The sequence below is a fragment of the Ambystoma mexicanum genome, chromosome 9 (genome assembly GCF_040938575.1).
Source record: "Ambystoma mexicanum isolate Mex_15411 chromosome 9, UKY_AmexF1_1, whole genome shotgun sequence".
Taxonomy (NCBI): Eukaryota; Metazoa; Chordata; class Amphibia; order Caudata; family Ambystomatidae; genus Ambystoma; species Ambystoma mexicanum.
This window is the reverse complement of record NC_090931.1, coordinates 638,028,259-638,050,392: the sequence shown is the minus strand read 5'-3', so window position 1 is coordinate 638,050,392 and position 22,134 is coordinate 638,028,259. Positions and strand designations below refer to the sequence as shown.

At 41.3% G+C, this 22,134-nt stretch overlaps 1 protein-coding gene across 1 annotated transcript in view; it reads left to right on the top strand.

The window, feature by feature from the left end:
- LOC138488402 (solute carrier family 13 member 2-like) overlaps nt 1-22,134 on the top strand; it is a 418,056-nt gene that overhangs the window by 164,369 nt on the left and 231,553 nt on the right. Inside the window, exon 4 of the mRNA XM_069615342.1 lies at nt 10,685-11,034. Within this exon, the coding sequence (XP_069471443.1) occupies nt 10,685-11,034 (350 nt within the window). The remainder of the gene's footprint in view (nt 1-10,684; nt 11,035-22,134) is intronic.

Sequence of the window (22,134 nt, the reverse complement as noted above, 5' to 3'; positions counted from 1 at the left end):
ATAAAACCAATTGAGTATGTGATTTTTCATACCTTGGATATACACTTCCTACAAACTTAAAGAAGCCACATCGTAGTGGATAAAGGTGTGCAGCCCGCATCGCTGGCTTCACAGCCATGGTCTTTGAACGACAGTCCTGATGAAAACAACATGTATAACTTCTGAGAAAGTTTGTGACACAATTCGGCACACATTGGTGTAAGTATGTGTGCTGGGATTTTAACTAACCTATTGTTACCACCCAAAAGGAATAACCATAGGATTTGAGCATACCCCTTTGACTCTGATTGACCTCACATTTCCCTTTTTCTTCTCATTCTTGGAAATGAGTTACTAGCGGGTATCTGACTCTTGCTCAGGACCTATACTCACTCCAGACCCTAAAAACCTCCTTCAAAATCCTCAGAGAATATATTTTATTTATTTATTCTTTAATGTGATACAGATTGAAAATCAATTCAAACTTTACACATAATAGAACAATTTTCATTAATATCCTTAAATCAATACATCAATAATATTCAACAGTTATACACAAATATACAAAAGTAAAAGATGAAAACAAGTAAATGTAACATATGCCAACATAAGAATACAGAATATCATTATTATTATTGTTGTTAAATTGACCCAAAATGTTGTGCAGACTTATGCACTATGTGTAACAATATGCGTGTTTACAATAGTAGCTCACATCAGGCTCATATATACAGCTTATATCCGGGCTGTGTCAACAACAAGTTCGTACTGACCTAAATTTACTTCGGTTTGCAGCTCACAGGTAGCTCAAATCAGTGGGCCCAGGTTAAGCTCGATTTTAAGCCATACATTATAAAGGGCTATGAATAAATGCATATTGCAAGTATTTGTACAATATAGCCAAAACGGCATTTCGCAGATATATTGAGGGTTATGTACAAATTCACCAAGATGCAGCAGTATTGTGCTAGTTACTGACCGGCATTCCATTAGGAAATGTTTGGCTGTCTCCAAACAGTCAGGTGACTTGCAAAGGCGACAGACTCGCTCAGGGACTGGGATATTTTCCATCGCTTCCACGATCCTCAGAGTAGGTAATTGTTCCAGTCTAAATAGAGTGATAAAGCGTCTGAGTCTTTTCGTAGGGCAGAGGTTCAAGTAGGCTTGAGGCTTCATATACGAATACAATCTGTGTTTCATGAAGTGGTAGCTCTCTAAAGTGCTCAAGTGTGAAAAATTCTCGAGCCAGTCCCAGAGGTCCACCCTTTTCCCAAGTGCTTTATGTACTTCCTTAGTGTAAGCTACCCCTCTATGTATCCATCCTATGTCTGCAAGAAATATAGTCATTGCTTTAAATAGGGGTGAAGTGGAATGTTTTCTGACCACCTCTTGATGTACCACAGACAATAGAGGGTTAGAACAACAACTGATCATTTTAAGGTACAATCCGGCTCTCCTTTTGAGTACCGTGGCTTTTATATTGATATATATATGGGGTGAGCAACATCACTTGAAACCCAAACCCCCTAGATGCCTACATCAGAATACAAACCTCAAATCATGAGCGCGACAAGCTCAATGCAGATTTCTGGTTTCCTGGTGCACAAATACCAACAGTTCAAGAATATGCAGGCAACTAATTTCGAAGTTACTCTCATCATGCAATCTGTTTACGTGCCAGTAAAAAATGTACACTCCTTTTTTACAATGAAGGACAGCACATCGGGTGCAGGGGTTTGGAACAAGTCTATGGATGAGAAAGATAGCTGGAGGGAAATCTGACACAACCTGCTTCTAGAATGCCCTGAAATTACCTTTTCAAAGTGTTTCTAACCCCTCCCCCAAAAATATCTAAGGTTACTACAAAGGACAATGAATGAATCTGGGTAGATACACTTGAAAAACAAAGGTGTTAGGCTTCATATTAACACTCTAGGCAAATAGGGAGCTGGCCATAAATAATATGGCCCAGACTCAGTAGGTTTCAGAAAATTAGCAACAGAATCTGTAGGTTATTTATTTCTGCCTTTTTCAGGGAGTTTTAAAGTCAATGTTTAGCTCATAGAAATTGGTCTCCCGTCCCAGTAACCCCTTGAGATCAAGGAGAATTTACCTCATTGCATTAGAAAGAAAGTAGTGATGTAGACTCCATTGCTACTCTCTTGCACATGCACTAATACCTATACACCATAGCACCCATCATTACCAACTGCCCTTGAGGTCAGAAAGGTCAGATCTTCAATGTTCTAAATAATGACTCTTACTTTCAGTTAAGTATACTAGAAATACCCTCTTCCCGCAAAGAGGCAAATATTCCAATGAAAAACAACCAAAGGCTACTTCACCTTTCCTGAAACATAGACCTGTCGAGCATCGCTCTTTGTTGGGTGGTATGGTTAATGTTAATGGATGTTAGATAATATATGCAGAGCATTGTTAGCATGGAAAAAATCACAATAATATAATTTAACATCTACAACAAGCAGAAGCATAGTGCCTATCAATATTATGAAATACAATTCAGCATTCAAATGCCTAAGAAAGAAACACAGTGAAGCCCAATGTCATACATATGTTCTTTCGGTTGATACACATACACCATCACATCCAGATATCAGTCATTGTTATTCTCAATAGAAGGTTGACTTGCTTGCTAACATTAAAGGCCATCCAATCACTAACTTCCTCAGTGAAAACTTTTTTCTTGTAATAACCAACCGATTTTAAATGTGTACGGCCGATTAATGCCTCTTCTTCATCAGGGTAAGAAATCTATAAAAATAATGTATCTATGCATTCATTTAATCTTGCTGTTTAAATAATTCAAACCTGATTATCATATTAAGCAATGTATTTACTCTCCCAGCAGGATGCATTTTTCAACCTGTTAAAGGTAGAATGACAGAAATAATGTAAGCATCATTACCCTGGGCAAGTGACCACCAGCACACATCAGAAAGCTCACATATCTGAGGTAGAACAGTTATTCAGGTCTTTGCAGCTGCACAATATGAGTGCCTTTAAGTTACAGGTGATGTTAAACTACACTGTAAGAAATGTTATGTTGGTAATAAGTCTTCATTGATGATTGAAATTCAATTTGACCTCAAAAGCGTGCAATGCCCGCAACTGCTTCCATTTTATTAAGAAAGAAAAAGAGGTACGGGTGCCCCTCTGTGAGAACGGAACACGTCTTAATGACCTGTTCTGTAGGAAGGTGCCCACTCGAGAGTCCGCAGCCACATTTTAGCTCATTGTACCTTTCATAGCCTGTACCTCTTTTTCTATGTTTAAGGAACTTAGGGTTGGTCACCCTAAATTACCAGGGTAATCCAGACGTGGACCCCTTGCTCACTGTGCTCAGGGAGGCACAGCTCCACCTCACTGATGAGGCCCGACTAGGCTGAAACATGTGTCTGGGGTTGCTTTTGGTACTCTTGTTCAGAGGAGATTTGCCTACCATTTCGGTGCTGGACTACCTTTGGGTGGGACAAAGACTGATATGCATATGGACATTTCTCCTCTCTGAAAAGCGCAGTGAACTAAAGCGTGGTTGAGATTCCCCCGGGGGGCATCCACCCAAGGACAGGTCAATGGGCTGTGTTTGTGTCGGTTGAGGGACTTCCAGACCTTCTTTTGAATATTTTGAGGTACTTCGGTTCTCACCCTAATTTACCAGGGTAATCCAGACGTGGACGCCTTGCTCACTGTGCTCAGAGAAGCAAAGCTCCCCCTCACTGATGAGGCCTGACTAGGCCAAAACACGTTCCTGGAGTTGCTGTTGGTACTCTGTTTCAGAGCAGATTTTCTTAGCATTTCGGTGCCGGACTGCCTTTGGGTGGGACAAAGACTGATATGCATATGGCCTTTTCTCCTCTGTGAAAAGTACAGTGAGCTGGAGCGTGGTTGAGACTCTCCCAGGGGCTATCCCCCCATGAACAGGTCAATGGGCTGGGTTTGTGCCGGTTGAGGAACTTCCAGACCTTTGTTTAAATATTTGGAGGTACTTGGGGTCTCACCCTAAGTTACCAGGGTAATCCAGACGTGGAGCCCTTGCTCACCTTGTTCAGAGAGGCACAACTACACCTCACTGATGAGGCCTGACTAGGCCGAAACACGTGTCTGGGGTTGCTGTTGGTACTCTTGTTCAGAGGAGATTTGCCTAGCATTTCTGTGCTGGACTTCCTTTGGGTGGGACAAAGACTGATATGCATATGGAAATGTCTCCTCTGTAAAAAGCGCAGTGAGCTGAAGTGTGGTTGAGACTCTCCCGGCGGTCATCCACCTAAGAACAGGTCAATGGGCTGTGTAGAGGTACTCCCAGACCTTCTTTCGCATATTTTGAGGTACTTGGGATCTCACCCTAAGTTACCAGGTTAATCCAGAAGTGGACGCCTTGCTCACTGTGTTCAGAGAGGCACAGCTCCACCTCACTGATGAGGCCCGACTAAGGCGAAACACGTGTCTGGGGCTGCTGTTGGTACTCTTTTTCAGAGGAGATTTGCCTAGCATTTAGGTGCTGGACTGCCTTTTGGGTGGGATAAGGACTGATATGCATAGGGATATTTCTTCTCTTTGAACAGAGCTTTGAAATAGAGTGTGGTTGAGACTCACCTGGGGGCCATCTACCCAAGAACGGTGCTGTGTTCTTTAGGGACACCCGTTTTTACGACCAGTGTTTTGCCGTGGGAGTTTTTCCCAAAAACTCCTTTGAAACTTTTTTGGGGGGGTGGGAAAGGGCAAATAAATGGTTGGGGGAGGTAGGAAATAAAAATAATTGTTAATGGAAGGGCGGTTTGGGGGATCCCCCCAAAAATAATAAAACAAATAATTCAATTAAGTTTTTCGGATAAATTCCTGCAGCAAAACACACGTCATGAAAAAGGGTGTCGGTAAAATGACATGGAACTCCAAGACAGGGGTGTTGCTAGGGGGGGGCTAAGGGGGCTATAGCCCCTGATCTTTTGGTTGTAGCCCCGGATAGAATCTCAGGAGCTACAGCCAAAAGTCTAGCTAGCCCCCAGTCCCAACAGTTCCGACATCAGCTTAGCCCCGGGTCTTTTCCAGATCTAGCAACTCCCCTGCTCCAAGAACAAGTCAATGGGCTGCGGTCTTGCCGGCAGAGCGACTCCAGACCTTCTTTTGCTTCCATTAACTGATTGCAGGTAGAGATTGTTTAATCTCAACATGCACATGTGAAACGCCACTGCTTATACATATGTTAACACAAACAGTGGTCCCAACGGAGTTACTGTGGCAAGTCGGCAGATAATGCTGCTGCTTGTCCAGGGGCCGACATAAGTAACGGTCCATCCGTGGCTGCTGCTGCAGTCGCTAATCGTAGAAATTATAATTCAGTTAACACAGAAGTAGGACCAAAGTGAAGAACTAATTCATACATCTCATGGCGCCCATCCTATAACATCTTATACTAATGTAGTGTGATAGATTACTTGTTCCAGATTCTCAAACACTTCTATCTGTCCCTGCTAAACAAATCAAAGAAAGAGCATATGTTACTTTGTATGTTACAAAAACGTAAGCCAAAATAGAAAAGAGCTTATTTAAATGATTCCCATTCCTCTAATTGGTGAAGACTTCATTCTATGCATTTAGGATTGTATATGCACAATTACTCTTTATACATTTTTTTGATGTATCTTCAGCTGTTTTAGCCATGATTTTTTTAACAGCAATCCAGAACAGATCTCTGTTTCAAGTCCATCCTCTAAATAATGTGCAACGACTGGTGCATGTAAATTGTTGATTTGAATTTTGGAACAATGTCTATTTAAACAATAGGCCCTCGCAGGGGGGCATTACCACTTTAGGTAATGCCCCGGGGCCCATAGTTACAGGTCAGAACGAAGGCCCTGCGGCATTATCTGAAGTGGTAATGCCCCCCCTGCGAGGGTCCTATTGCTAATAGTACCCTGGCCCATAAAACCGGGTTACTAAAAGCATTTTCTGGCGTTTTGGAACAGAAATAAAAAAAAATTAAAAATTGCCACCGAGGAAGGGAAAACAAAGTCTGTTTTCCTTTCCATGGCAGACACTGAAAAAGATAGAAAAAAGTAAACATAAAATGGCCGCCATGGAAATGGGAGAAGGAACTACACGTAGTCCCTTCTCTCTTTCTTTGGGGGCCATTAGAAAAAAGTAAACAAAGAAATGGCTGCCATGGAAAGGAGGGAAAGGACTACGTGTAGGGGGCACGGCCTTTCAGTGGAGTATTCCATATAGCTGGAATGGTCGATGGTTGTTTATTCACAGTGTGTGTGGCCCTGACTTTTTTATGTTTTAAAAATATGCCTATTTTAAAGAATAACAAGGGTTTACGTAACAAAGAATCAAATGCATACAAAATATGTCAATTGTTTATAATTGTGCTCTCGAGAGGAGCATTCTTTACAAAACTATGTTGATGTGGGGGGTATTTCAAGAGGCTTAACCTTTTAACTGCCATGAGTCCCCCCCCCAGTGCCAAGGCCTTTTTTGGTGATTTTGGTATTTCGCCATTCAATGCCTTCTAACGTTTTCTGTTTCATTAACCCCTTAAGTGCCATGGGCGACACATCTCGTCCTTGGCAACAGGGAGATAATCCCAAGGACGAGATACCTCACCCGTGGCACTTAAGGGCTTAAGAATACTAGTCTGTCCTTCATTTGATTAACAGGATCCTAAAATGTTGGAAGAATGGGAAGACGCAACAAACCTTTGCTCTAAAATGTTCCTTAGTATACTTGTTAAGTATGCCAATATTGATCGGGAAAAGATTCTTAATAAAATAGAGGAAATATCAGCAAAAATAGAGGCTCTACCACAGAGTCAAGAAGGCAAGATTTTAAGTAAAAATATGGAGACTAATTTAAAATCACATGAGGAAGAGATCAAGCAAAGAAAACTATACAAGTTCCTTAGGGATGAGGAGGACTTTGAGACTGAAAGATTTTACAAATTTGCACATAGGTGTGATTACTTGCGTAAACAACCTAAAAATAAGACTGCCATTAATACAAGTGCCTCAGTGTCAGATGTTACTTTACCTTCGACCGCTAAGTCGGACGCCTCCACAAGTGACAATGAAGAGGGAGGAGTACAATTAAATTGCACAGACAGCAGATTAAATGAAACGACAAGAGGGAAAGGAAGAGGAGCAATGAGAGAGGAGCAGGAAAAAAAATAGAAGAGGTCAAAGAGTGAAGAATAGAAGCCAACAACGGCTTAGAGTGATCATCGCATTATGGGGGACGGATCAAAAAGAAGTAGCAAAAGGTCCCCATGCAAAAATTATAAACTCATCTAATCATACGCTCACTAAAGACCAAGAATGTGTTCAGAATTTGGGTTCGAATTTCTGCTCCACCTCCAAATCTGTTTACGTGCAGACCTGCATGGACCTTTTCCAGTTTATGCTCAAAATACACTTAAAGAGCTTTTTCCTTACCAATCCTTACATTTAAAAGAAGGTGCCAGCCCAACTTGGCGGGACGGATATTGCAATGTCTGATTTAGATACTCCTACGAGTCTCATACATTTAGAGAATGAACTAGAACCTGATTAAACTGTGATGCCTCCAATCTGGGAAGAATTGGAGATAAGCATTGATTGGTGGTCAAAAAACAAATTAAAATGCAAATTAAATCCCACTGTACCTATTGGAGGCTTGATTGACAGATCTCAAAGCCTGGTCATCAATGATCTAAAAATAACTCTGAAGAAAAGATCAACTACAGTATAACAATCTAAGTACTAAAATAGGATGCCTTTGCAAGAATTGAAAGATCTTATTGGAACCATCGGGTAAAGGCAGAAATGTGATCCTAACTAATAGAAAGTATTATATATGGGTAGTAAATAAGACAATTGCAAGATACAACCTGTTATGGCTTGTTAGCTAACAATCCAATTAATTAAATGGAAATAATGTTAGAGGAGTTATTGAATAATTGGAAAATGGATGGCTTGTTGGATGAGGATATTTGTAAATTCTTATTGAAAAAGAATTCAGTAACTCCCAGATATATTTTTTTCCTAAGATCACAAGTGTATGAAAAAACCTCCAGGGTGACCTATTGTGACATTGGTAGATTCCTTGTTGGAAAATATGTCTAAATTGAATGATGAAGTTCTTTTACCTTTCTCTCCACTGTTCATTACCATGTGCATGACACCATAGACCTTTTGAGTAAAATCAATCAAATTCTGTGGGAAAACAACAGTTTATTGGCTAGTATGGATGTGGTATCTTTATACACATCCATTAGACACAGTATGGGTTTGAAGGCGAGACAGTTTTTCCTTAATACCAGATCCTAACATTTTCTCAAACATACGGAGATGACCCTTGGCATGATGAACTATGTCTTACAAACAATGTTTTTCTATTTAATGGTCAATTTAATAAACAATTGAAGGGTACTGCGATGGGCTCAAAGTTCGCACCGTTGTATGGGAATTTCTCAATGGGCTGGTTTGAACATTTCATGGTGTCTTTATAATATTTTGTGAATGCACACATTAAGTTTACAGCGCTTGGCACTTTATTGAAATGATGATTCTGATAAAGATGAAGAGATTGTTTTTAGTTTAGTATTTTGACTGTCTTTTGATAATTGCCTTTCGTGTGACTTGTTAGAATGTGTAGAGTCCTGTGTAACTAAGTGAGTGGTGTACTCTGGGGTTTTAACCTCTGTGGTATGCATTTAAGATCTTCCCTTTTTTCTATTCCCCCATCCCTCTGTCCCCCAGTATAATAAACGTGGTGGCTAGGACGTTTCTTAAAAATTGCAAGTAACTTCAATTGCAATTTTTGCACATCAATAATTAAATTTGAATTAATATTCTGGTTTACAGCACTCTGCACTTTATTGTAAAGGGTATGTGGATTGCTTATGAATCATTATTGGATATTCATAGCAAAGATTAGGATTTGTTACATTTTTTGATTTTAACTTATTATGTGTACCCTTTTTGTTCACCCAGCAAAATATGCAATATGTGTACAAAAGTCGGGATTTATCCGTAGAATAGGCACACATATCAATAATATCCATGGTTTAATCTCTACATTCGCTAATTATTGTTGTCATGCAATGCTTATGTTTAAAAATAAGCTCACAAATGGGCATAGGAACACATGTTAAAATAGCCATCAGTTTTACGAAGTAATTTAGTGGAGCCGGTGTGACATTAACACTGACAAAGGACTGACCATTTCTGTAATGAACCATACAGTGTGTATAAATGCTGACAATATCCCTATTTTAATTTGTATGTGAACAAGTTACGTGTGTGTAGTGAAATGCGTTATACACCAGTTTCGTTTTTACCCTGGGCTCAGGGCATCCATTAAAGTACCCAGTGTACCAACTTATGGACGGATTTGCTCCTTCTTTTGTGTGGATTGGCGAAGGAGTGCACTTGTGTGGGGCTTCTTTGCCGCACGTTTCTTTCTTCAGATATATATATCCATGTGACATCTGTTCCTAATTCCTGAATTTTGCCTTTATCACTAAGGTTGGTTAATATTTGGGAAAAAGTACATGCTTTACAATGTTCACTGGAGGCATGGCCTTTCAGTGGAACATTCCACATACCTGGAATGGTCTATGGTTGTTTATTCACAGTGCGTCTGGCCCTGACTTTTTTATGTTTCAAACTTTTGCCTATTTTAAAGGCAAACAAGGGTTTAGAGAACGAAGAATCAAATGCATGCAATAATTGTCAATTGTTTAAAATTGTGCTCTTGATTGCTTTACTAAATTAACAGAACAATAGCGGATTGGCATTCATTTTATTTTCTCTTGAACATTCAACAGATTCTCCCAGTTAGCATGTCATGCTCTTTTTTTATTTTGCGTGATAACTGAATAAGGATAGCTTTGGTTCAAGAGTCTTTTTTCTAAAATGGCTTTCGTTTTAGTTTTCTCTTCAACATGCAACAGATTTTCCCAGTAAGCATGTTGTGCTCTTTTTCTACTTTGATTAGTTCAGAAGGATAGCTTTAGTTCAAGAGTCTATTCTGTAAAATGTCAGTCTGTATATCAAAAGTTGTTATTCTCGTACAATTCCGCAAATTGTGATCTAAACTGTTAATCATTGTTGAAGAAATGGCATTAATTGGCCATACACTTCGAAACCATTACAAGAAAAATGTTTTTTTACTGAGTAAATCAGTGATTGGATGGACATTAATGTTTGCAAGCCAGTCAATCCTTTAATGAGATTAACAATTACTGGTGTCTGGATGTAATGTTGGATGAGTACCAACAGAAATAACAAGATAGAGTTATGAAACAAAAACGACACCTAGACCATATTTAGGACTGTTTGATACATTTTATTTGTTCATTAAGGATGGGCTGCTTGTTAGAGGAAATTTGCACAGGAATGTACATATATGAAATTGCGCTTCACTGTTTGCTTTTTGGTCCTTTGTATGATGAATTGTGCTTCACAATATTGTGTGTATTTGTGCATAGATTTCTTTGCGAATATTGGTAGGAACTGTACTGTTGCTTGTAAATATTATGTGATATTATTAAAATAGTATATAATAGTATTGCTTTGATTTTCCCATGTTAACAATATTCATCATACATTACATAGTTCCCTGTTTTTACAAGGGAGATCTGCTCATTCATAATCTGAATAGAGGTTAGGTGTCAATCTTCTCTACTTTTTTTGCATCCTGATTGCAGGCTGCTGCTCGGCTTCATGCTTGTGACGGCATTCCTTTCCATGTGGATTAGCAACACTGCCACCACCGCCATGATGGTGCCCATAGCTCAGGCCGTGCTGGAACAGCTGCACAGTTCTGAGAAGAAGCTTAATGAGCTGAAGGCACAAGAGAAGCAGAACGCCCAGGATGGCGATCAGCCAAACGGGAACATTAATCAAGCATTTGAACTGCAGGAGAATAGCCCTCCCCAGGCCAACTTCGCCAACCCTGATGAGGCCAAGAACAATCCAGCATCCAGTCCTGGGAGTGAGAAACAGTTAATGACGCAGCAATCGAGTATCCTGCAGATACCAGATGACCAAAATGAAAGTGAGTAGCTTCAAGTAAAAACCTTGGCGTTGTCGGAGATAATTGCTCACAAGTTAGAGCGCTTGCATCTGACACAAGGATAACTCTCACTGCTGCTAGTTTGAACCGCGCCATTGTTGACGAGCCCTTTATCCTTCCAAGGTTGAAAAACTGAGTATCATTAAACAAGGATATATTAACACGTATATAAAAACTTAATTTTATTATTATTATTATTATCATTGCTTCCCCATTACAATTGCTCAGTGTTGTTTCTCAAGCATTTCAGTCTTTGGTTACTAAAGCATCCACCCCACGTCCATTTCCTTGGAGGGAGTCCTAAACCAGATGAGCTTGTCTTTAGACAAGCACTGCCTCAGTGAAAGGTGATAGAGGAGGCTGGTAAATGGAGCCTATTGGGAGAAAACAGAAGTGCCAGGGTGACTCCCATAGCGGTCAGTTCTCTGGGGATTCACAGTGCATTCCTAAGTGATATTCCAGTGGAGCTGGTAAGCAAGGCATTTACCTTTTAGATGTAATACCAAGATCAGCTATACAGGAGATACCAAGCAGATGTGGGGAACATGAGCATCTACTTAAAAGTGCACAGTCATGCATTTAAGGCACAGCTATACTAAGTAGAAGTACACAAGTCTATAATGGCCACCAAACATCAGAATGTGCTTGCCGTTCACATGTCTGGTTCCCTCAGCAAGTTAAACCATTGTGACATGGATCTGGGAGGATCAAGAAGAAGGTTGTGATTCATATGGGAAATTGATGTGTGACCACCCTTGTTGTGTAGCACTGGTGATATTTCATCAATTATATTTTATCTGCGTTTAAGGGCCCAAATTCAGAAGGAGAAATTGAGTCTGGGAACTTTCCTTGGGCAATCACATGTTTATATTTAAAAAAAATGTGATATTTTAATACAATCAGTCCTACAAAGAGTGGCTCAAGGATCTTAGGAAAAAGGGAGAGCGTATGACAAAGATATACTGATTCAATTGAGAAATAAACGCAGTACAAATGGCAAGCATGTCTCGTTTCCAAGAGTACGCATAGAACTGGTGCATATATGGTCTAGGGGAGGAGCAAAGAAAGGTTAATGAATGCATAGAGCAGTAGGACAGTGGCAGAGGGGAGACAAAAATAGTAACAGCACCCAAGAAGGTCTCGTAAATGAAAGAAAGATGGCCACATACAGAGACAAGGGGAAAAAGAATGGTGAAAACCACACAAGTGTGTACGTGAAGTCCAGGAAGCAAAATGGCACACTACTTGGCCCTGGCACACTTTATTAGGAAGGCATCAATTAGCTGTTTGAGTGGCTAAAGCCATCTTTGCATTAGAACCACAATTTTTCTAGAACATTCTGGCTTCTCATATCCAAATAAGGACCTTTTATACTTAAGTACCTGAATGTGAAATCATTGTCTCAATATGTACTCCCCCAAATTCAATGCTATTGTTGAAATGATGACATGGCTGGTTTTATCTTCAGTGGTCGGTGATGTTAGCACACTCAATACTCAATATATACATATACAGTTATTTGGGCTAATTTGCATACCCACAATGCCTTGTAGATGTGGCTCAGAACTGGAGGTGAACTTCCAAAGAGGGCTAAAAGGTGGTGTTGTGGAATGTGTGTCTTGGATCAAATGGACTATCCTACTTTTACATTTCAGGTGGAAGGTTTTTTTTCAAACTTTTTAAAACCCACCATATATGTATTGACTTTGCGCTAGCGCAAGGCATAGTTTAAGTTAAGACAAAGTCTGTATGGCATTTCAGAAAATAACTTTTCTCAATAATTTATGAAACCTGCAGGAACAAATCTGAAAATATTCCACAGTAATAATTTGAGACATCCACTTGTACAATGTAATTTCACAATTGTACATTAATGGCTTCAGTTTAAAAAATTTGGAAAATGTTGAACGCTTTTTAACATGGGTTTTTTCCAATGGAAAAAGACAATATTTTTTTGCCCCAAATATCTCAAAATAGTCTTTTTCAATTTTCACAATTTTTGGCAGCCTAGATTTCATCAGGAATTGGCGCACTGGCAAACAAAAGAATAGAAAATCGACTTGGCCAATTTTGAGATATTAACGTTTTGAATTTAGCTATGTATGATGTATTTACAGAATGAATGTGCATCTTCCATACAAACTATTCATAGAGCGTACGTGTTTTACAGTATGTACATTACCCAATTAACATATCCAATCTCACATAAAAGGCAAATCGCAGCTGACTTTGATGTCAGTTTTATGGTGATGGAATACATGCACACTTCGAATGGATTGTGTCCTCCCATGCTTCGGTTCTTCTGTGAACTTCGATAGTTATTTTCAATCTATGAAATGTCTTTCCCTTCGCCTCCAGCAATGCCTAAGACATGCATAAAGAAGTGCCAAGATTGTGGATTGAAGATGTCGATCACTGACCCCCACCACATATGTCTGTGGTGTCTTGGTACCAGTCACTGTACCTCTGACTGTAACTCCTGTTAGGTGATGACCATAAAGGCTCTAAGGGAGTGTAAAGGTAAATTGGCACTGGAGAAGTCTCCTTCAAAGAGGTCAAAGAGAATGACTGATGAGTCGATGGATTCTCCTCGATTTAAAAAAATCTAAACGGTCTTGATCGAGAAGTAAATCACACCATTCTTCGTTGTCTTCTTTGAGGAAGGGCAAGAAATGGCATCAAAGGTCACATTCGACCTCTAGTGATTACTTGGCTAAGGTAAGCAGAAAGCCCATGCCCCTGTCGATCTGCATAAAGACGACAAAGGGAAGTCAAAGACGAAATCTTCGAAAACGAGCCATAAACTGGTACTGCATCGAGAAAAATCTCAATCCCCCGAGAAATCATTGACGGCTTCGACAAGTCAGGAATCTAGTCCATCAAGGGTTCCTTCGAAAAAGCATAAGAAGTTGACAACATCAACACCTTCGCTGACACCATCAGCATCAGAGCCGTCGACACCAGTATGGAAGTCTACTCTGACAAAATCGACTCCGAATTTAGAAGCCGTTGTCAACGATTACTTCGAAATTGTCGAATCCAGTGATAACCCAGGAAAAGGTTGTCAAACCTTTGCCCAAGAAAGATTTTTTAAGTCTTTAACTTCCATCTATGAAGATAATGAACCTTCAGATGATAACACACCACCATTTGGGTTACAATATGGCACTCCTGATGTGCCAGATGAATTTATCTCTGAAGAGTCTAGATTAAAAGACGTATATGATAACCTTCAGTCAGTCAGTGGTTTAGATACCTCTCCTGAACTGGAATTTGACAAACCAGATCCTACTGACCACGGTGACTCCTCATATAGGAAAATGATGAGTAAGGCCATAGAGTTTTTAGGTTGGAGCAGGCCTACTCCTTCTTTGGAGCAGGATGACTTGACAGATGTTTTGGATCAGGGTCCCCAAAAACATCACATTTTGCCATTTCACACTGCATTACAAAAATGGGTCTCAGCAGACTGGGAGACACCAGACACTACGGCTGCAGTGAATACAAATGTTGCTAGAAAATATAGACCATCCAACAGCGACGCAGAGTATGTGACAAAACACCCAAAACCAGAACGTTTGGTAGTTTAGGCTGCTGCATCTACCAAGCAGCCAGCATACCCATCCATCCCTCCTGATAGAGATGACAAAAGAGTGGATGCCTGGGCAAGAAAAATATTTACTGCTGGCAGAATGGCATTAAAGTCAACTAACGCAACTTGTACCTTGTCAGGGTTTATGTTTACCCTGTGGGACTGAGTAGCTATGGTGGCTGACCACATCCCGGAAGGTGAAGTAAGAGATGGCTTCCTGGCAATCATCATGGATGGCAAGGAAGCAATGGGTGAATGCCTCCAGTCAGGTCTGGATACTGCAGACAGCATCAGCAGATCCATGGCAACTAGCACAGTGTTACGCAGACTTGCGCAGTTGAGGAAGTCTGGATTTGCACCAGATATGCAGTCTAGACTCCTCAACATGCCCTTTGATGGCCCGAGGCTGTTTAGCAGCAAAGCTGATGATGGTTTGGAAAAGCTGCAGACCTCAAAAGTGGCGGCTAAATCCCTTACCACCGCCATTAGACAGCCTCAATACCTATACTACGGTTCTTCTTCATGGCTGGGCAAGTCCTTTCGATTGTATTCCTCAAATGGAAGAGGGCGAGGACAAGCCGGTCAATGAAGTCAGAGAAGATTCCCTCGTGGTGGACGAGGGAGAGGTGCTAAACCAACGCAAGCAGCAGCAATTTTACCCTACGCCAACCTAAGGTTCGCGGTTGGCGGTTCTCATTATCAGTTTAGAATTCTGCCATTCGGGCGGAGCCCCGCCCGAGGGGTTTCACCAAATTGTTGGCGGCAATGGCAGCGAGTCTGTCAGGGACATTGGGAATCTAGTAGATACTGTTAGGGGTGCTGGGTGTACTTCAAAGCTGGTGGGAAATAAATTTTGGAACAAAGGAAAAGGTTTGTCTAGTTTCCATAATCTATTTCTTCAGAAATCTTCTGAGCACAGTGCTCAAAATGGAGGATTGGGCTTGAGTCCAGGCCAAAATGGAGTTGCTGAGCAGCTGGGGTCTATTTCAGAATGTTGAGGGCTGATTGTCTTTCCTGCCCTTTTTCAACTGCCTTTCATCACATACCCTTTGTAAGAGCAGTTCAGTTTCCTTAGTTCCCCTTAATCCCATAACCTCTTGGAATAAATTGAAGTTTGAAGAAGCAGGAAAAGTCTGGAGAGAACTTCAATCAACTAATCTGGTGGGAGCGCTTAAGTTTAATAAGCAAAACAAAGTTGGCTAAATCATTGGGAATTCCAGTCAGTGAGAAGGATAGTCCAGAACAAGTTAGGGCAGTTGATGGAATGCAGCTCTCTTCAGGACCAATTACCCATTAGACTGTTCTTTTGTGGCTTGAAATCGAGGGAGGTCATGGAGAAGAATTAGCTTTTGAATTAATCGATACTCCACAACTGTTGTTGGTTCTATGAATGCCTTGGCGTACGTTACATAATCCAACAGTAGATTGGGAGAAGCGGTCAGTCAGTTTAGTTTCCAATTTCTGTTTATCACATTGCTTTGACGGTGGTAACAAGTCTAAAGACGATATGCTTGAAGATAAGGAGGTGGAAGGTAATGAGCCCTTTTGGCTTGCTGAAAGAGGAGTTGGGTAGACAATAGTTGGGGCAGTGGTTGGGCAATTGCCAGAGTGCTATGAAGAGTTTTGGAGTGTTTTTGACGAGGGGGTTGCAGGAGAATTACCGCCCCATCGTACATATGACTTTAAAATTGACTTGGAGGTTGGGGCACCCATACGTTGTAGTCGGGTATATCCGCTAACGGAAAATGAACATGTCAAATCGTATCTTGATGAAAACCTGGCCAATGGGTTCATTAGACCATCTCAGTCTCCTGCAGCTTTGCCACTCTTTTTTGTCCCTAAAACCCTGAGAACTTGCATTGATTACCGAGCCCTTAATCGAAATTACAATCAAGAATAGATACCCTCTTCCCCTAATTTCTGTCATGCTCGATCAGATTCAAGGAGCTAACATTTTCACCAAATTAGATCTTCGGGGGGGGCGTATCATCTCATTAGGGTGCATGAAGGTGATGAATGGAAAAACGCTTTTAAGACAGAATTTGGCTTATTTTAGTATCTTGTCATGCCCTTTGGATTGTGCAACGCCCCAGCAGCGTTTCAATTTTTTATCAATGAGGTCCTCAGAGAATTTTTGGACATCTTTGTTATTGTCTACATCGATGACATTTTAATGCTCTCACAGGATGAAGTTTCACACCAAGAGCACGTTAAGAGAGTACCTTGGAAATTGTGTGACAACGATCTTTTTGCTAAGTTGGAGAAGTCTCAATTTCACACCAAAGAAGTGGAATTTTTAGGATTTGTGATTAGTCCTCAAGGTTTGGAAATGGATGAACGTAAGGTTCAAGCTGTTACCAATTGGTTGTCCCCAAATTGTGTGAAGGAGGTGTAAAGTTTTTTGGGGTTTGCCAACTTTTTTCATCGTTTTATAAAAGATTTCTCTTTGAAGGTGTTGCCAATCACTAAATTACTGCGAAAAGGAGTGAAATTCGAATGGTCAGAGCAGGTCGAAATGGCGTTTCGAGATTTAAAGAAGAATTTTACGGCTGCTCCGATTTTGCTTCATCCAGACCCGGCTCAACCACTTTATTTGGAAGCAGATGCTTCAAATGTCGCAGTGAGGGTACTTTTATCCCAAAGACATCTGGGTCTGGACAGCTACATCCAGTAGCTTATTTTTCAAAGAAATTGTCTCCTGCAGAAATTAATTACACAATTACAGACGCAAACTTTTGGCCATTAAAAAGGCATTTCAGGAATGGAGACATTGGGCCTCATTACACGGATGGCGGTGAACCATGGCACTATTAGCGCCATGGTTCATGCCTGTAAAATACCGGCACCGCCTTGGTGGAAAGGGGAATTACCGCCCTATTGCAAGGTTGGTGGGGCGGTAATTCCTCCTTCCACCATTGCCCTTCCCCATTCCCATTTTTGCCCCATAGGGCTCTATGGGAATGGGGAAGGCACTAATTACAGTACCGCAAATTGCGGTACCGTAATTAGCTCCCTGGTCCCTTTGAGGGTTGGTTTTTGCAGGCGTTAAATTCCCCAACCCGCAAAGGGACCTCGTAGTAAGGCGGTAAACCCTTACCGCCTTCCGTGTAATGAGGCCCATTATCTTTTGGGAGCTCGACACACTGTGACAGTCCTTACGGATCAAAGAAATGTACTCTTTTTAAAGTCAGCAAAGACTCCAACTCCACGTCAACTCAGATGGTCTTTATTTTTCTCTGAAAATAATTTTTTCGTCATTACTTTTAAACCAGGTTGACTAAATGGAAAGGCAGATGCACTCTTGCAACAGTTTCCTGGAAGTCTTAAGGAGAAGGAAGATTTGACAGCACCGGTTTTGGGAGAAGAGCACTTTGCTGTGATTGCGTCAACTCAGAAATTGGATTTCGGAGAGTTGATTAGACAACAGATGTCAGAAGATTAAATGCTTGAATGGGTTCGAAAAGATCCCACTAGGAGAATTCAAGAGGGTCTACCCAAGGTTGATAATCGACTTTATTTACCCAGTTCAGAAATTCGAGAGGTAGCCTTGAGAGAGTGTCATGAGACGAAATTAACTGGTCATCCAGGCTATCGGAAGACTCTTGAGCTTGTTCGCCGACATTTTTGGTGGGAAGGAATGAGGACAGATGTATTGAATTTTGTAAGAACCTGCGAGGTGTGTGTACAAGCCAAAGGTGAGCATGGGAAGTCTGCTAGTTATTTGAATCCTCTACCAGTCCCTCTGCCCCCCTGGCATACTATTTCTCTAGACTTTATTGTTGATTTGCCTGAAGATCAAGGATGTCGGTCTATTTTGGTAGTGGTGGATCATTTTACTAAAGCTGGGCATTTCATTCCTATGAAGGGAGCAGTTACTGCAGCCAGTTTGTCAAATGTCGTTTTACAGAATGTGGTAAAGTTGCATGGCTTGCCTGTCCAGATTATCTCTGATCGCGGAAGTCAGTTTGATTCAAAATTTTTGAAAGCTTTTTGTAAAGAGTTAGGAATGGTGATAAATCTATCTTCTGCTTATCATCCTCAATCCAATGGTCTCACGGAAAGAGTAAATCAGGAGCTTGAGAAATATGTAAGGTGTTTTTTTACGTTCCAATCAAGGTTGGGTTGATTTTGTTTGGTTGGCAGAATTTAGCTACAATAATGTGTCCAAAGATTCCACTCAGATGACTTCCTTTTACTGTAATCAAGGTTATCATCCCAGATTTTAGAGGGCGGAGGCATCTCTTGAGGCTTCTTGTCCTGAGGTTGGAGAGAGAATTCAGGTCATGAAGAAGAATTTAGAAGGAACACAACGTGCTTTGGTAGCTAGTAAAAGAAATATGAAGAGGTTTGCTGATCGACACAGAAGAGATAGTCTAGCATATCAAATTGGTGATCTAGTTAGCCACTAAACATCTGAGGTTTAAGGGAAGAAATAAGTTCAGCCCTAGGTTCATTGGTCCGTTTGCTATTGAAAGAGTTCTAAATCCTGTAGCAGTTAAATTAAAGTTACCACGAGAACTAAAGATCCATAATTCATTTCATGTTAGTTTACTGAAACCAGTGATTGATGGAACACGTCTTTCACCACGACCCTTGCCAGTCGCAGTAGAATCTGAAGGAGAAGAATATGAAGTTAAGGCAATTTTAGGTTCATGTAAATCCAGGGGTAAATTACAATACCCGATTGATTGGAAAGGTTTTGGTCCTGAAGAGAGGTCTTGGGAGGCAGCTGAAGATGTCCATGCCCCATTATTCGTTTCCAGATTTCATTGCAGATTCCCTTTGAAGGTTGGCCCTGGGACAGGTCCTTCCAGAGGGGGTACTGTCAGGGACATTGGGAATCTAGTGGATACTGTTAGGGGTGCTGGGTGTACTTCAAAGCTGGTGGGAAATGATTTTTGGAACAAAGGAAAAGGTTTGTCTAGTTACCTTAATCTCTTTCTTCAGAGATCTTCTGAGCACAGTGCTCAAAATGGAGGATTGGGCTTGAGCCCAGGCCAAAATGGAGTTGCTGAGCAGCTGGGTTCTATTTCAGAATGTTGAGGGCTGATTGTCTTTGCTGCCCTTTTTCAACTGCCTTTCATCACATACCCTTTGTAAGAGCGGTCAGTTTCCTTAGTTCCCCTTAACCCCATAACCTCTTGGAATAAATTGAAGTTTGAAGAAGCAGGAAAAGTCTGGAGAGAACTTCAATCAACTAATCTGGTGGGAGCGCTTCAGTTTAATAAGCAAAACAAAGTCAGAAAAAGATTTGTCATGAATTAATGGTTTTTATGTTTAGGTAGCTGTGCATCGTTAAAAGTCTTCTGAGAGAAAGGACAATCACTATTCTTTACTGCATAACTTTAAGCAGGGAATTGGAATGCTTGGCTACGTGAAGAGATTTGTAATTGCTTTCATTTTCAATGCATGATCCCTTCCGTGCTAGTGTGAGGACAGTTCAACTTGGTGAGTCTAAGCAGAGTTTAGAACTGAATATTCTGCAGCATATTGAAAGCGAAAACGCTAAATAGACATTCATTTTTTCTAAAAGGTGTTTGTTTACTGCGGGGCCTAGCAGCTTCTACAGAAGGATTTTAAGAAGACATGACAGTCTCAGGAGAGGGGGGAGTCACGTACACCCCTACCTGGATGATTGACTGATCAGGGCACGTTCACCCGAACAAGACCAGGAACATCTCAGCATAACCTGCCACTCTCTTCACAGAATGAGCTTCTCCCTAAATTACAAGAGGTCCCACATGATTCCAACTCAAAGACTCCAATTTATGGGACTATTCCTGCATGCTTCCTTGGGGAAAGCCTCGCCACCCGAGGTGAGAGCTCAACATATTCTGGAGATGGTCACCAAATTCCAGAGTGCCCAGCAACTTCCGGCCTTTAATTTTTTGAGGTTTGAGGTTGCTCGGTCTCATGGCATCCTACCTTTCTGGTGCCAGAGGCTCGCCTCAGAATGACTTCCCTCAAATGGGCTCTCGGGACTCAATGGTCCCAATTCTCAGGCCGAATTTCAGACCAAAGAAAGTTCCAAGCAGAGTCTCTGAGGACCTTCTGTGGTGGGCATGCAAGGACAACATTCTCAAGGGAGAATCTTTTTGGCAGCCATGGCCAGAGATAACTGTAGTAAAGTACGCCTCACTCACTGGGTGGGGAGCCCATGCCAACGATTTGACAATCAGAGGTCGTTGGTCTCCATCAGAGTCCAAACTACACATCAACCTTTTGGAGCTGAGAGCAGTCAGACTATCGCTGAAGGCCTTCCTGCCCTCTGTATGGGGAAAGAATGTCCTGATAATGTCAGACAACACAGTGGCCATGTACTACTGCAACAAGAAAGTAGGTGTATGGTCACTACCACTGTACAGAGAAGGAATGCAGCTCTGGTTCTGTGCAATTTAAGAAGGAATCTCTCAATCAGCTGTTCACTTCGTCGGAGAGGAGAACATGGCGGCGGATGCTCTGAGCAGGCAGAGCACAGTTTCCCACGATTGTGAACTAGCTCAGGAAGTCCTTCAAGAGATTTTCACCCTTTGGGGAACCCTGTAGTGGATCTGTTCATGACCAGTGTCAACCGAAAGTGCGAACTGTTCTGCTCCAGGGAATTTCCCCCAAGAGGAGATCTAGGGGACTCTTCATAGTGGACTGGGAATTTCCACTCCTGTACGCGTTTTCTCCAGTCCCTGTCATTCCTCATGTGATCAGGAGGTTGAGAAATTTTGGGAAACACATGATCCTAATTGCCCCAGATTGGGCCAGGAGGACGTGGTACCCGGGCCTTCTGGATATGTCCGTCTGCCCTGCAAAACATCTTCCACAAAGAGAGGACCTTCTCTTGCGAAAGGAGGTTCAGGTTCTCCACCCAGAAGTCAAGACTATCAACCTTCACACAGGATTTCTGAGAGGTTGAGATATAAGGATTGGGACCTCCCGGATGACATAATGGAGATTTTGCTATCGGCCAGAAGGCCAGCAAAAAAGTCCTATACCACTGCAATTGCAGCTGGTGTAAGGAAAATGATGTAGATCCTTTTCAATGTGATACACCTATGGTGTTAACTTTTTTATTATATTTGGCAAATCTGGGGCTACAGATTGGAACAATTAAAGTTTACTTAGCAGCATTTTCCATATTCAAGCGCACCTCGGAGGAGGATTCATATTTAAAAATACAGTTAATAATTCAGTTTCTAAAGGGACTCACTAATGTGTTTCCGCCAACTCCTTTCCAAGTCCCAAACTGGGACCTTAATTTAGTCTTAACATTTCTGATCTGTGCTCCTTTCGAGTCACTGCATTCCTGTCCATTAAGGTTACTAACACTCAAAATTATTTTGTTATTGGCCATAACTTCAGCCCGCAGGGTGTGTGAGTTGCAGGCCTTATCCTGTAAACCTCTGTTTACCATTTTTTTTATAATGATAAGGTTGTTCTAAAGGTCAAGCCATCATTCATACCGAAAATAGTTTCTGGTTACCATTTAGCACAGAAGA